General features: G+C 43.9%; 1 protein-coding gene across 1 annotated transcript in view; it reads right to left on the bottom strand.

Annotated features, from left to right (window-relative positions):
- The window catches only part of syne2b (spectrin repeat containing, nuclear envelope 2b), a 108,940-nt gene that overhangs the window by 67,183 nt on the left and 27,946 nt on the right, over positions 1–13,811 (bottom strand). Inside the window, exons 27-57 of the mRNA XM_041061260.1 lie at positions 13,673–13,742; positions 13,343–13,443; positions 13,094–13,214; positions 12,639–12,938; positions 11,699–12,294; positions 11,234–11,389; positions 10,934–11,084; positions 10,547–10,705; positions 10,149–10,316; positions 9,947–10,048; positions 9,598–9,798; positions 9,183–9,390; positions 8,937–9,049; positions 8,653–8,855; positions 8,414–8,521; positions 7,785–8,064; positions 7,207–7,536; positions 6,737–7,066; positions 6,316–6,615; positions 5,742–5,969; positions 5,435–5,551; positions 4,707–5,033; positions 4,215–4,559; positions 3,735–3,913; positions 2,734–2,950; positions 2,517–2,618; positions 2,115–2,279; positions 1,515–1,862; positions 1,263–1,399; positions 592–721; positions 94–267 (exon numbers count right to left, since the gene is read on the bottom strand). Of these exons, the coding sequence (XP_040917194.1) occupies positions 94–267; positions 592–721; positions 1,263–1,399; positions 1,515–1,862; positions 2,115–2,279; positions 2,517–2,618; positions 2,734–2,950; positions 3,735–3,913; positions 4,215–4,559; positions 4,707–5,033; positions 5,435–5,551; positions 5,742–5,969; positions 6,316–6,615; positions 6,737–7,066; positions 7,207–7,536; positions 7,785–8,064; positions 8,414–8,521; positions 8,653–8,855; positions 8,937–9,049; positions 9,183–9,390; positions 9,598–9,798; positions 9,947–10,048; positions 10,149–10,316; positions 10,547–10,705; positions 10,934–11,084; positions 11,234–11,389; positions 11,699–12,294; positions 12,639–12,938; positions 13,094–13,214; positions 13,343–13,443; positions 13,673–13,742 (6,466 nt within the window). The remainder of the gene's footprint in view (positions 1–93; positions 268–591; positions 722–1,262; positions 1,400–1,514; positions 1,863–2,114; positions 2,280–2,516; positions 2,619–2,733; positions 2,951–3,734; positions 3,914–4,214; positions 4,560–4,706; positions 5,034–5,434; positions 5,552–5,741; positions 5,970–6,315; positions 6,616–6,736; positions 7,067–7,206; positions 7,537–7,784; positions 8,065–8,413; positions 8,522–8,652; positions 8,856–8,936; positions 9,050–9,182; positions 9,391–9,597; positions 9,799–9,946; positions 10,049–10,148; positions 10,317–10,546; positions 10,706–10,933; positions 11,085–11,233; positions 11,390–11,698; positions 12,295–12,638; positions 12,939–13,093; positions 13,215–13,342; positions 13,444–13,672; positions 13,743–13,811) is intronic.

Genomic DNA, 13,811 nt, shown 5'->3' with positions numbered 1-13,811 from the left:
TATAATACAAAATATTTAATGTGTTAATTTTTAAATTTTTAAAAACATTTATGACCCCGTGAAACATTCAGTTGCAAACATTTAATTAAATACCTGTAAGCTCTGTTTTAGAGAGCCTTTATGTGTGTCTGCTTCTCTGAGCATCTCTGAAGCCTCTTTCTCCAGTTTCTCAAACAACACTGGCTTCAGACAGTCTGCTAGAAACTGCTGGTGAGAAAGCGCCTCCCGCAGACTGACCTGCAACCTTTCACCTTCCTCTAATGTTACCTAAGACCAGGAGGAAAACGTGTGAAAGTGTCTGAAGTGGTGACAAATCTGTGTGAAATATAATCAGCAAACGGATAACGCACTGCCATTAAGTAAATAAGCCACTGATAAATGCCCCATAGAGTTGAAATGTTACACTTCATGAATCCTTAAACTCATTAGCTTTTCTTAAGTAGACTCTCTTTGTACAACATCTAACAGCAAGATGCCCCTGGGCAAAACACCAACTACAAGCTAACATCAGAAGCCTACAGGTACGATGCAGCTCTCCTAAAAGTTTGTACGTTTGTCAGCAAAGAAGTAAAAACATTAAAGGAAAGAAACCTGCACAGAAGAAATTGACTCCGATGGTTTGCTGTGGTTCCACTGCTGCAGCGAGTGAAGACAATCTGTCAGACAGCGAGCTGTGTTTGAAGAGCAGGTACCCTGATGTTCGCTCAGCCGGGATTTTATACTGTGGGCATAATTAAAATCACATTTCCTGTAAAAACAACATTTTGCATGGTATCTGCATGTATTATACTAGATAAGATAAAAATGAAAACAACAGGAAATAGGAAAATGTATTTCTGTAGATGTGAGTTCTTCAAGTTCGATCAAGAAACAAGGTATAGGATAAGATGTAATCTCTGGATGTAGTGTCTCAGGTTATAAATAAAAGAGAACGCTGTGTTTTGTTGTATGACCCACTGTGGCATGTTACTGGTATGAAAGAGTAATTGGAAACTAAATTGAAATAGAGGGATCACAGCTGAAAATTTGTTCAAGTAGGTTTAAAAAGCTCCAGTGGCCAAGTGGACAGATGGTACTGTATGTCATCTAAGTTCATCAGGTTTGTGCTTCACTATATATTTTCCCATCTACATCTTACATGAAAAAAAAAATATGTATCAAACAAAAAGTGGCAGAAATAGTGGTGTTGGATGTCTTTTGACTCGAGTAACAAAAAAAAACCACAACAATAAGTAAATGTCATCAGTTGTACAGCATGATACCTGTCATGTTGCTGGCATAAAGATTCAATCATACTGATTGTTTCTGCTGGCAGCTCATTGATGGCAAGGGCTGACTTTACTTCGTGGTGGAGATCATGAACTTTCACACCCAACTCCTGCAGGGACTTCTCACAATTCTAACACAAGAAGACAACAACATCACATACACATAGTATTTGCGTGTCTGCAAGTTCTACACTGCACTAAAATACAAAAACATCAGTAAATAATAAGCAGTATGTAAGTAATAACCTGAAGGCTGTGCCAGTGCTGTTGGAGCTGAGCGATGTTGTTCTGTGGTTCGCTGTAACTGAGCGCCTGGTCCAAAGAGCGGAGCTCCCACTGCAGGGCCGCAGCTCTCTCCTTCAGCTCCTGAGCCTTCCTGGCCAACTGACTCTCCAGCTCTTCCAGCCGGGCCTCACAGGCCGTCAGACGCTCCCTCACATCCTGCTCCGAGGTGGCACAGAGGTCGTGAAGGTGGCTGACCTCCAGGGTAAGTGAATCCCAACCTCCAGGTGTGCAAAGGCTTAGCAAATTGTCTCTGGCAGAGTCTAGTTGCACCATCTCTCTCTGCTCCCTGTCCACTGTCTGGAGCAAAGCCTGGCACCAGAGGGGAGGAGATCCAGATTATTAATATACAAAGTTAATAAAGTTAAAGAACTTTATTACTACAGCACTGTGTGCAACGTAGATGGACTACAACCACAACAAAGAACCACTAACAGTAATGTAAATAAGCAGTTTTAATCTTTCAGACTGTTAAAATTGGTATTGGTCTGTTGCTAGTAAAGGGATTTCTTCAGTTTGGTGGAACACAACATGAATCATTTCAGTGACTAACAACAAACTGACCTTCAGAGTGTTGACAGCACCGTGCAGACCCTGTCTGTCTGTTGGAGGAGCTAACAGGCCCTTAACCTGCTCTCTCAGCCAGTTCTGAGCTGCTTCATGCTGCTCCACCAGCTGGGTGCACTGCCTCTCTGTCAGGATGCCCTGCTCCAAGTGAGCCACCGCATTCTGAAAACAACAGTAGTTATTAATATTACTGTCATCACATACCGAGTAGCTCTGCTGTTGGTTAAACCCTGGCTACTATCTCATTTAAGGCAGATAGAATAATTTTAGAGAAGAAAGTTTGTTTTGAGGAGGAAAATGAGGAGAATAAAGGGAAACGTTTCTATTTAAAACACAACGATAAAGATATTTTTCCCAAGGATAACTGTGTATGCTGACACTACAGAGTACAGAACTCACAGTCAGCTCTTTCAGCAGAGCAGGAATGGACTCTTCCTCTGCTGCCAACGATGAGGGATCTGTCCAGTCATGGTCCTGGGTGATCTCAAACAGCTCTGCAGCCTGGGGGACGGTGCAGTACAGTAAGTATGAATGTTTTAAACCATTTTCCTCAGTTACTTTTAATCACGCTCTTTCTGCTTTATTAAATTTGTACAAAGAATTTGTACAAACTTACCTGTGTGCGAAGGTCTGAGAGGACAAGGGCCAGCGCTGTGCTCTGGTCCAGCAGGGCGTGGGCCTGCTCCACTGCCTGTCTCCGCTCTCCCAGGCCCGGCCAAGGGAAGACGCGCGGCAGGTTGGACGTCTGCTTCTGGAGCTCAGCCAGACGGGCCTCAGCCTGGGCTCGCTTGTACTGACACGACACCATGCGCTCCACGAGACCCTTCAACTCTCTGATGGGTGACAGCAGATGAAAGAAAACAGAAATCAGAAAAAGTCAACCTTCAAATGGAAAACTGAAAATCCTTCATCTTCTTGGGGAAAGAAGATGAAGGATTGACTCAGTATTTTGAAAAAGATTAGCTATGAGTGGTGATTCTTCAGAGCAAGAATCTAGCTGCCATGAGTGCTTAGCTTACTTTCATCCACAATAGCAGTTTCAGTTGTCTCTGCGATCACCCGTGCAGTTGAAGAAGTCTTCTCATTCTCAGGTTCTTTCTTAATTTCTTCAAGCTCTGCATAATACTCAGTAGTTATACCCTGGGCAGTGACTGGCTCTGAAGTCACTGCATCTAGAATAATGGCTTCTATTTGCTTTGTTTCCTCCACCTTCTTCTGGACACTCTGTGAATCAGAGGTCGAAGCTTTGGACTTTCTTCTGGATGGTACAGGTGTAGTTTCCCCACCAACAACAGGTGCAGCCTTTTCAGTGATCTTCTGGATCAGTATAAGTTCCTCAGCGGCAGGTTTAATTTCCTCAGCTGTGACATCTAGCTTTATACTTTCAAACTGTGCCTCTTGAGAGGTGCTGTGACTTTGTTTTGAGATTGATTCTGAAACATATGTTGGGCTCTGAGTTTAGCTATGAGTGGTGATTCTTCAGAGCAAGAATCTAGCTGCCATGAGTGTTTCTGCATCTTAATGCACGTTCAGACAAGCCTTTCAGTTAGATGCTTGCAGCCACAGAAGGTTGAACCTGGATAACAAAGATCCAGACCTAAAACCAGCTTCACGTACCTCTGAGTCTCCTCTGCAGCCCCGAGAACCATCTTCCACTGCTGCTCAATGTCTTTGACCGTTTGCTGAACCTCTAGTTTCTTTTCTCCCTCCAGGTCTTTTTGCTCACAAAGACTCTGTGCTCGTCTCTTCAGGTCCATCATTTGAGACTCACATTTGGACTTGGAGCTTAAGATGACCTAAAAACACAAACATTCAGTTTATTATTAGTTGTTGATTATAGATAAAGATATTTATTCTGTTAGAGCTGTAGCAGCTGTTGTTTGTCCACTGCCCTGATCTACAAATGTGTTACAAAAAAGGAATATCCACCATTCTAAATAATCACCTTGTCATCTTTTTCTAATGATACTTAAATTAATCATAATACTATCTTGTTCAAAGCCTATAAGATAAAGACAAACAAAATAAACAATGACATATGCGTTTTAGATAAATAAAACACATATTATTCAAAAAACCTTGTACTTTATGTTTTACCTCTGCTGTGTTCAGCCTGTCCTCTATCTGAGTCTTGCTGCCTTGAGTGCTTTTCCCTTTGGAGTCAGCCTGTTCCTGCAGCTCTTTAACCCAGGTTGTCGTGCTAACTGCTTGGGAACAGAAGGCCTCCATCTCCCTGGAGAGCGAGTACTGGACCTCAGCTTTCTTCAGAGCGTTCTCAGCGGTCTGCAGGACTGTCCTCCATTGTTCCTCTGAGTCTTTTAGTATCTGCTGAGCCTCCTGTCTCTTGTCCTCCTCCAGGTGCTCCTGGTCAGACAGACTCTGGCTTTCTCTCCTCAGCTCTGTCAGCTTGGAGTCTCCCTCAGGCTTGGAGCTCAGGATAGTCTGAGGAGCAGTTACAAAATGTGTGTCAAATTAAAGAAATATTGTAAAAGGCAAGGAAAATTAGATATGGCTGTTGCAGAGAATCTTGAGAGCAAAAAACACCAATCCAGTCACCAAAAAAGCCAAACCTTTTATTGTTTAACTGACCTGCGCAGTGTTTATTATCATTTCTGGATTTTTCTGACTATCCAGAGAGAGGACGCACTGCTGCTTGTCCTCTAGCCAGGCTCTGGTGTTTTCTCTCAGGGCCTCATATTCCCTCAGCTGGCCCTCCAGAGCACACTGCTTCTCAGTCTCATCCAGGGCCTGTTTAGCATCCCGCAGGACTTGACTCCACTGTTCTTCAGTGTCTCTTACTTTTTGCTCAACCTCTCGTTTTTTGCTTTCATCAAGGTCCTGACCACACAAACTCTGGCCTCGTCTCCTGAGCTCCTGGAGCTTGAAGTCTCCTTCAGGCTTGGAGCTCATGATGTCCTGGAGATAAAGACAGTCACATCCTAAAGTTAACACTGAAGCAATGATAAGAATCTGTGAAGTCCACAGCATTATTTATTGTGTGGTCGTGACACAAACCTGCTGCCTGATTAAAAACAGTCCACAGGTTGTATCTAAACTGCACTACATGTCTGCCAAACCTGCATTAACTGATTACTTTTTAAGTGTCAGCAAACACACTTCATCCAGCAGACACATTATTATCTATTTGGAGCTGTAATTACATGATAAATCTAAGTCCAATATTCAACGTTTTTTTTTTTTTTTCTTGAGAAAAATATCTGTCTCTTTAGCTGCTAGATATTCCATCTCTTCTGCATTATCGTGATGTAATTTGTCCCTGTAACATGACCCACTGTACTCATGGCCTCTCAGCTCACCTGTGCACTTTGCAGTCTGTCCTCAGCTTTGGTTTGGCTGCCCAGTGAGACCAGTCGTTGTTGGAGGTCTACAAGCCAGCGCCCAGTATCCTGCTGATGGATATCAAATTCTCGCAGCTAAAAAGAAAAAGGTATGATCACTTGTTTTAAAATGACTCAGGGAGACAGAGGACATGTTTGGCTTATGTTTATTTAGGGAGTCCACAGTGGGAGCATTGTAAGACTTACACATACAGACATTCTTCTGATACCTAAATTACCAATAAATAATTTCAGTCAAAACAGAAATTAAACTGACTTGTCTCACCTCCAACCTCCTCCTCTCAGTCTCCTGAGCGATCTGAGCCTCGGCAGCAGCCTTGATCTGTTTAGCAGCCTGCAGGACCGTCCTCCACTGCTCCTCTGTGTCTCTGACAGTCTGTTGAACGTATACTTTCCTGCCCTCATCTGCGTCTTTATGGTCACACAGATTCTGGCCTCGCCTCCTCAGGTTATTTACCTGACAGTCACCTTCAGGTCTGGAGCTCAAAATGGTCTACCAAAAAAAAAGTTAATAAAAATTAACCACCACAATATTCATTAAGTGCAATAGCTGATTCATTCAGGCCTCAGACCTTTAATACAAGGAATAAAAGGAAGAAAAAGCTGGAAAACTTGGAAAACATCGGAAAACAAGTTGCTGGATAGAAAATGGAAACTTTGCTATTCTTAGATCTTTACAACTAATGAGACCAAATATGTATAGTTCGCGAAGGGGTCTTTGAATTAAAGGGTTTCTCCTCTGACAGGGTTTCTTCCTATAACACACATATCTCTTAGAAGGCAGCTCATCAAAATTCAGAAAACATATTGCTACTACAGTACAATAAGTTCAAACAGACCTCGGCTGTGCGACATCTTTCCTCAGGTGGCGTGTGACTACCAACAGACTGCACCTTCTGTAGTCTGTCTCTGATCCAGGACTGAGTGTTTTGACTCTGAGTGTTGAAGTCATCTGAAAGACTTCGGAGCTCTGCCTGTCCGGCAGCCTGCAGGACTGTTCTCCACTGCTGCTCTGTGTCTTTAACCAGCTGCTGAACCTCTGGTTTCCTGCTCTCCTCCAGGCGCTCACACAGACCCTCACCTTGTCTCCTCAGGTCGAGCACCTTGGCCTCAGCCTCAGGTCCGGCAGTCAAAACAGCCTGAAGGTGAAAACAGAGAAACGGTGGTGGTAGCTTAGAGATCAGAAGTAGGATTCAGGTGAAAGCTGCGAGCATTTACATACAGCACAATACAGCACTGACGCTAAATTTGTAAACTCACCTGTGCGATCAGTAACCTTTCTTCAAACTGCATATGACCACTGAGGGACAACAGCTTCTGCTTCTGCTCTTTGATCCAGGACTGGATGTTTTCACTCTGGGTTTTGAAAGCATAAAAGTCTCTCTCAGAGGCAGCTTCAGCCTCTGCTGTGTCGAGAGCCTCCTCAGCAGCCTTCAGGACTTTGCTCCACTGCTCCTCTCTGTGTTTGACCATGTCCTGAACCTCTTGTCTCCTGCTCTCGTCCAAGGCCTGGTTGTCACACAGACTCTGACACTGTTGCTTCAGATTGTGGAGCTTTGAATCTCCCTCAGGTTTGGAGCTCAGAGAAGCCTGAAAACAACAAATACCCCTTTGGGTTACCACTATGCCTCTATCCTCTAAATAACAAGCTGTTTTTTTTACAAGATGTTTTTGAAATTATAACCCACCACAATCTTAACATATCAACCTACACACAATTTTAAACTCACTTGTGCAATTTGTAGCTTTTCTTCAACTTGCATGTGACCACCAACCGACTGCAGGTTCTGTTCCTGGTCTCTGATCCAGGACTGGACATTTTCATTCAGGGTTTTGAATGCGACCAGGTCCTTGTCTAACAGGGCTTGTGTTTCCACCTTGTTCAGAGCCTCCTCTGCTGTTTGCAGTGCTGTCTTCCACTGCTCCTCTGTTTCTCCGAATGACTGGTGGACTTCTTGTTTCCTGCTCTCGTCCAGGTCCTCCTGTTCACACAGACTCTGGCTTTGTCTTCTCAGACTGTCCATCTTAGAGTCTCCCTCAGGTCTGGAGCTCAGAATGGCCTGGTGACACAACGGGAAACAGGAAACATGCTGAAAATGTTTGGAAAAGATAAATATTTTGTAGCCATGTTAGTGGTGTGGTCTTGGGACTGCAATGGCAAGTGTTAGTATAATTACTGCAAGCTTCAGCTGCACTTTGGGATTAAGGCTAACATACAGGCTAATATACTTCCATATGAATATTTGAGTGATCTACTCAAACAGTGAAATCATACTGAAATCAGATTCGATTTAAACTCTGCACCGACCTGTGCTTTGCACTTCATCTCCTCAGTCTGGATGTCTCTGCCAGGGGTGGTGAGGGGTTGCAGAAGGTCTCTGATCCAGGTCCTGGTGCTCTGAGTCTGGGTATTAAATCTGTTGTACTCCCCTTCCAGAGCATGCTGGGCCTCAGCCTGTTTCTGTAGCCTAGCCTCCAGGTTTCGGTACCTTTGTATCAGGTTATCACTGTCCTTCAGGAGGCTTTCAGCTCTGACACCTTGTCTGCGCACTGATGCCAACAGCTCACTGAGGGTCTCCGCTCTACCACTGTGACATGGAAAGAGAGACATAAGGTACAAGACAAGTGGAAGGGACAAATGCATCACACAGCACGTGATGAATCTGTATTGTTCTGTGGATCAACACTTTTTGGCAGTTTAGCTTATCCTAACAACCTACTAACACAAACAACTTTTTTTATTTTAAGAGTTTTTCTTCTGAAATGTCAGTATCAATTTTAGAATCAAAAATCAAGTCATCAGTCAGACCCAACTAAACAACTTCATTGTTGTCGTGAAAAAGTGTGTGTTACGCTGACTTTTATTGTAATACCATATGTATTATTGTTACATATGGAATGTTTCCAGTGGTGGTTTGATGAATGAATGAATATCACCTTTCATCCTGAAGGTCTTTGAGAAGAGGTGTGACTTTCTCTGACACCACAGATTGTTTCTCTTTGGTCTGCAGCCACTCACGGAAACTATCATACTGCTTTTGTAGACTAGAAAAAAACACACAAGTGAAGAAGCATGAACGTACACTTTCACTTACATGACTAAATTTTAAATGATTATTTGTAGAAGCAGTGATTCATTTGTACTGATGAGAACAGGTGACGATGAAAGCATTTACCTGTCCAAGTCACTGAGGAGTGTCTCCATTTGCTTCTGCCTGTTACGGCAGTGGGAGCTGAACGTGCCCACCTCCTCCTGCTGCTCCTTCAGCCAGTCGGTGAACTCGGAGAGCTCCTGGGGAGGAATCTGCTGGCTGGCTCTCTCCAGTTGAGCTTTCAGCTGGTCCAGACGTTTCTCTGCATCCTTGGATTTTAAGAAACCCTGACGCACACAAGAGAAATGGTGAGAACCCATCCATCTGTCTACCGCTCCAATCATCAATCTACTCATCCATCCACTCACAGTGAGTCTTTGAAGAGATGTTTCCACATCTGCTCTGCTCTCAGGGTTCTCAAAGCACTCATTGACAGACAGCTGCAAGTCCTGGAACCATCCCTCAAATGACTGCCTTTCATCTGAGGACATATGAGAAACTATTACCATAATGTATGATTATAAAGCTATGTATGATTGTTGTCTTTCAATGATAACTCTGGTCACTTTCAAATATACAGTTTATCACAGCTGAAAAACAAACACAACACAAACCTTTGACCACTTTGAGCAGGCCCTTGTCCCTCTCCTCTCTCTTCAGGTGAATCATGTCTTTGGTGCGGGAGATGGCTTCTCTCAGCCTGCTGCAGTCTACAGAGAGTGCTTCCAGCACCTGAGGACTGGCCACACTGGAAACCAAACCCACCTCCTTCAATATGGCCTCAGCCTGTTCCTCCTGAGTCTCAAGATCATCACACAGATCCTGGTGAGGAGAGACATGTGTGGGACTGATATGTTAGGGACTGAAAGGTTGAACTGAATAAGCTCAACACCGACTAAAAACTATTCCAGTTTCCTCTAATGAATAACACCCTGGACTTAACGTGTTTATATTTGTTACAGCTCACAGGGTACACTTGTAATTGTTTCAGTATTACAATGCTATACTGTACTTTCGAAAGCTATGCACCTGTATCTGGGCTTCAACCTTTGGTCCTGAAGCCTCGACCTTACTGACAGAACACTGGATGTTCTCTACAGCTGACTGGCACTCCTCTATCTTCTCAGCTAGGTGCTTCTTCACAGCTATCAGCTCCTCAAAGACGTCTGTGCAGTCAGTAAACAGCTCCTTCACCTGCTCCATCCTCTTCCTAAGCTGGGTTTCCATCACCTGGAGGATGCAGAGAGGAGAGGAGAGGAGAGGAGAGGAAATGAGCAGGGTAATACATCTTCATTGTTGCTAAGGAGTGATGAATTCCTCAGCCACAGCAGAACTTATCAAACACTATAAAAGAAGATCTATTAATGTTTCAACTCACCTGCAGCTCCAGTGGAGCCTCCTGACTCTGCAGCATTTCCTGGATCTCTACAGACTTCTTGTGGAAATGATCTATGTTTTCCTCGTTAGTATGAATCTCATCCTACAAAGTGAAGTTTAAAATGTTTGAAGGTGTTGAAGTGTCCTTAAAATGAACAGCTGTCTGTTAAATGTGGTGGATTTCACTTCTACAGAAATCTTACCCTCATGGCAAGTACTTGTTGCTCATTGTGGAAGGGATGGCTCTCTGCAAACAGGGCAAGTTTGGCTCCTGCCCAGCCATCCACCTCTCCTCCCAGCATCAGCTGCTTCTCCCACAGCTCCAGCCCCACCTGAAGGTTGTCAATGTACGCATCTGTCTTCTCAGTCACCTGAAAGAGCACCAAAAAAAAAAAAAAAAAAAAATTCATTTAAATTCAGCTGAACACAGAAGAGTTTCAATCAGGGTTTCCCGACCAAATTTCTTTTTTTGACCTCTGCAGCTTTGAATCTTCATTCTGATATTTCTCACAGACAGATCTGTCCCGAGGCAGGAGATACTGTAATCTCAGTGGGGATTCCTATCTAATGTCTAGAGAATGCATGATTCAGAGATGCTTACATCCAGCCAGTTGTCCATCAGAGTGTCTGCCTCTGCTTCAAAGGGAGACTCACTGCAGTCTGGGAACTTCTTCAGTTGGGTCTGCAGCTGTCTGCAAACACTTCTCATCTCTTCCATGTGCTTCCCAAGACCACCCAGCTCCTCCTTAATGTCACGCACCTGGGTAAATGTACACGTTAACATGCAGCACACCTGAACACTAAGCTGTGAATAAAAAAAACTGTGTATAATTCACTGATAAATAGTGAGTTATCATGTGTTCCCATACACTCCTACTACATGTGGATGCTAGCCACGGTACATGACTTTCCACAAATTAAAAACTAAAAGAAAAACTAAAATTTTGGATTCAGACAGAGAAATCTATACAGAAATATTTGAACTCACCTTGGTTATACTTCTCTGCAGGTTGTCCTTGCCCATGTAGGAGGCCTGATCACTGATCGTCTGCTCTGCTCTCTGCAGTGTGTTGCTCAGGTGACTGCGGCAGCTCTGAAACTTCTTCAGATTCTCCAACAGGATGCTGCACTGCTTCTTCCTGAAAGAGGAGGAAAATAACAGAAGAGATTTTGAGTGGTATCTATTTGAAGCTACAGTAGCCAGTTGACTGAAGTCAGTGTGTTGAATGGCTAAACATACTATCTGGTCAGGTACTTGAGCTGAACATGCTTCTCCCACCAAACCCACCTGTCAGAAAAACCTTTCTGAATCTCCCTCCACTGAGTCTCCAATTCCTGCAGGAGGTTTTCTCCTCCTCCCTGTTTCTCTTGCAGTTCACAGAGGTTCTGGAACTCGGCTTGCTGGGCCTGCAGCTGGACCTCCAAATCTGACAGGACACGAAGCCTGGAAAACAGAAGACAATTATTTAGACATTATTCTGCAAATAAATATTATAAGATACTTCTTGGATCTATATTCTAATAGGCATCCTGTATTTACATGCAGTATACCAACTCTGGTTAACACTGCAGCCTTTCACACATACACCTGAATGAAAATGATGTCATTAAAAACACAAACAGCAAAGGAAAAGAGCACACACATTGAAAGAATATGTTGAATAAAACCCAAACCCTGAAACACAATTGAGTGATATTAGAAAATTACAATTAAAACCATCAGAACAATAGGATAAAGTCACACAACACACACCTGTGTTGCACAGCAGGCATGGTGGGCTCCTTCAGGCCTTGTGCTTCAATCACATCCTGCAGCTTCCTCAGCTCCGCTAGCAGTGTCCTCTTCCTCAGGCCCAGGGATTTACTCTGTGTCTCCTTCTTGAGGGCCTGCTGCTGGCTGGCCAACCCACTGTCAGCCTCCTCCAGCCTTCTCAGCAGGGCAGACACCATGTCCAGGCAGGAGGCTGGAACACCATCCCTGGTGACTGTTAGTCTGGCACCCTGCAGGAGAAGATCCAGCTGAGGGGCCTTTTCTTTCAGACTGTCGATGCTCTGCCTGATCACAGCCAGTTTGGAGCGACAGTCCTGCAGCACCACAGCATCACTGCAGGGGGCGCCTTGGACGCCAGAGATGTCTTCATCCACAGTGCGCAGTGACATGAGGAATCGGTCGAGGGCACGTGCGGCTGCTTCACTCTTCCGGACCTGCTGTCGGAGTTGATCTAGACTGGTTTTGTGAGTCTCGACCTCACGGGACAGAGGGAAGCAGTCTCTGGGGTCCAGATCGCTGGAATCTGGGTCCAGACGGGACAGCTGGTCCAGCTCACTCTGGATGTTGTCATCCAGTTCCTATCACAACAGGCAACAAAGTATAGTATGAGATGACTGACGAGTGAGATTAGTTTGTAATTGGTTTACCAAAGCTGCTTGAGCTACAAGCAAAACGTTACGGTTAATGTCAAGGACTGAAAACATTTTCCCTTCTTTACTGTCCCATATTTGACCTCTGGAGTGTTTATCAGTCTTTGTTTAACTCAGTTAACTTTAGTTATGTTATGTGTTGACTGTTGTGTTCAGTTAGGACATGTCTTTAGTCTTAATCATCCAAACTGTATAGCTTAGTAGGGGTTGTAGTGCGGTGTATGTTGCATTGTTCTCAGTATACACTTCCCGTAAATTTCATGACAGCAGACCTTTATATCTTTCAGGATGTTGGTATTGGCCAGTGTGAAGGCAGTGATGTCTTTGGGCTGTCTCAGGTAACGGTCCAGTCGGTCGGTGAAGTCCACCATGTGGTTCTCAGTGGAATCAATCTGTCTGAGGGCAGCACCCAGCGAGCTGCCTCTCCTCTGAAGATTAAACTGTTGGCTGCGCCACTGCTCCTGCAACTCTGTCTTGTCCTGCTCCAGACCAACGTTACCACTTAACTGGGAGAACTGGGAACACAGGTTTCCATACTCAGTCCACAGAGACTCAGTCTCCTGCCTCAAAAACTGAGAAAAAAAGAAGTTAAACTCAAGATTATTGCCATGTCATGGGGATTGGTTTGCTTAGTAAATATAGTATAAAAACAAATGTCATCTCCAGTCGCTGCCTTCCAATATTTAGGTACCTATTTGTTTCTGACACACACAAACTTGTACTGTACCTGTATTTCCTGCAGCCGTGTATGCAAGCCTTTAAGAGAGACGGAGTCAGAGGGGATATCCTTGATGCTCTGTTCATTTTTAGCAAGTTGGGCTTGCAGAGTCCTCTTACAATTCTCATATCTGGACATTTTTTAAGTTAAAACACATGAAGACAACAAGTTAAACACTGAATATCCAAATAGTTTTGATAAATATGTATGTTGTTGTGTTAGATTATTAAAACCTAGACTGTGCTGAATTCAGTCTACCTTTCCAAAGATTCCTTTTTGGTGACTTCCTCCTCTGCAGATGTCTGCTTTTCAACCTCCCTCTTCTCCACACTGACTGTCTTCATTGTCACTTGGGTCACCTGAGAAGGAATAATAGCATGTTATCTGTTATTTCAAACCTCTGGAGCTGCTCTGTGAGTGGCTGTAAAAGATGGTCACAGGTATAAATGTATGTAACAAGAAAATGAGAAACAGTTGCAACTGAAGCATTGCAAGCATGGTTTGAGATCACGGCCCGGAAAAAAGATTTTAGAGGAGCTCTAATTAAGTTCCTGGAGAGTACATGGTTTCAATGGGAGTGAATCGTACCTCAGCTGAGACTTGAGGTTTGTCACGCTCCTTTTGTGTGGTCAGATCCTCACTGAAGGCAACAGGAATCCTGTGAAAAAGAAATGAGGATAATAATTTCCCTGTTCCCTTTTTAACATTTTATCTCAACGACTCCACA

Source organism: Toxotes jaculatrix, chromosome 17 (genome assembly GCF_017976425.1).
Source record: "Toxotes jaculatrix isolate fToxJac2 chromosome 17, fToxJac2.pri, whole genome shotgun sequence".
Classification (NCBI taxonomy): domain Eukaryota; kingdom Metazoa; phylum Chordata; class Actinopteri; family Toxotidae; genus Toxotes; species Toxotes jaculatrix.
Note: the sequence above shows the minus strand (reverse complement) of the source record. Positions and strands in the feature narration are given on the sequence as shown.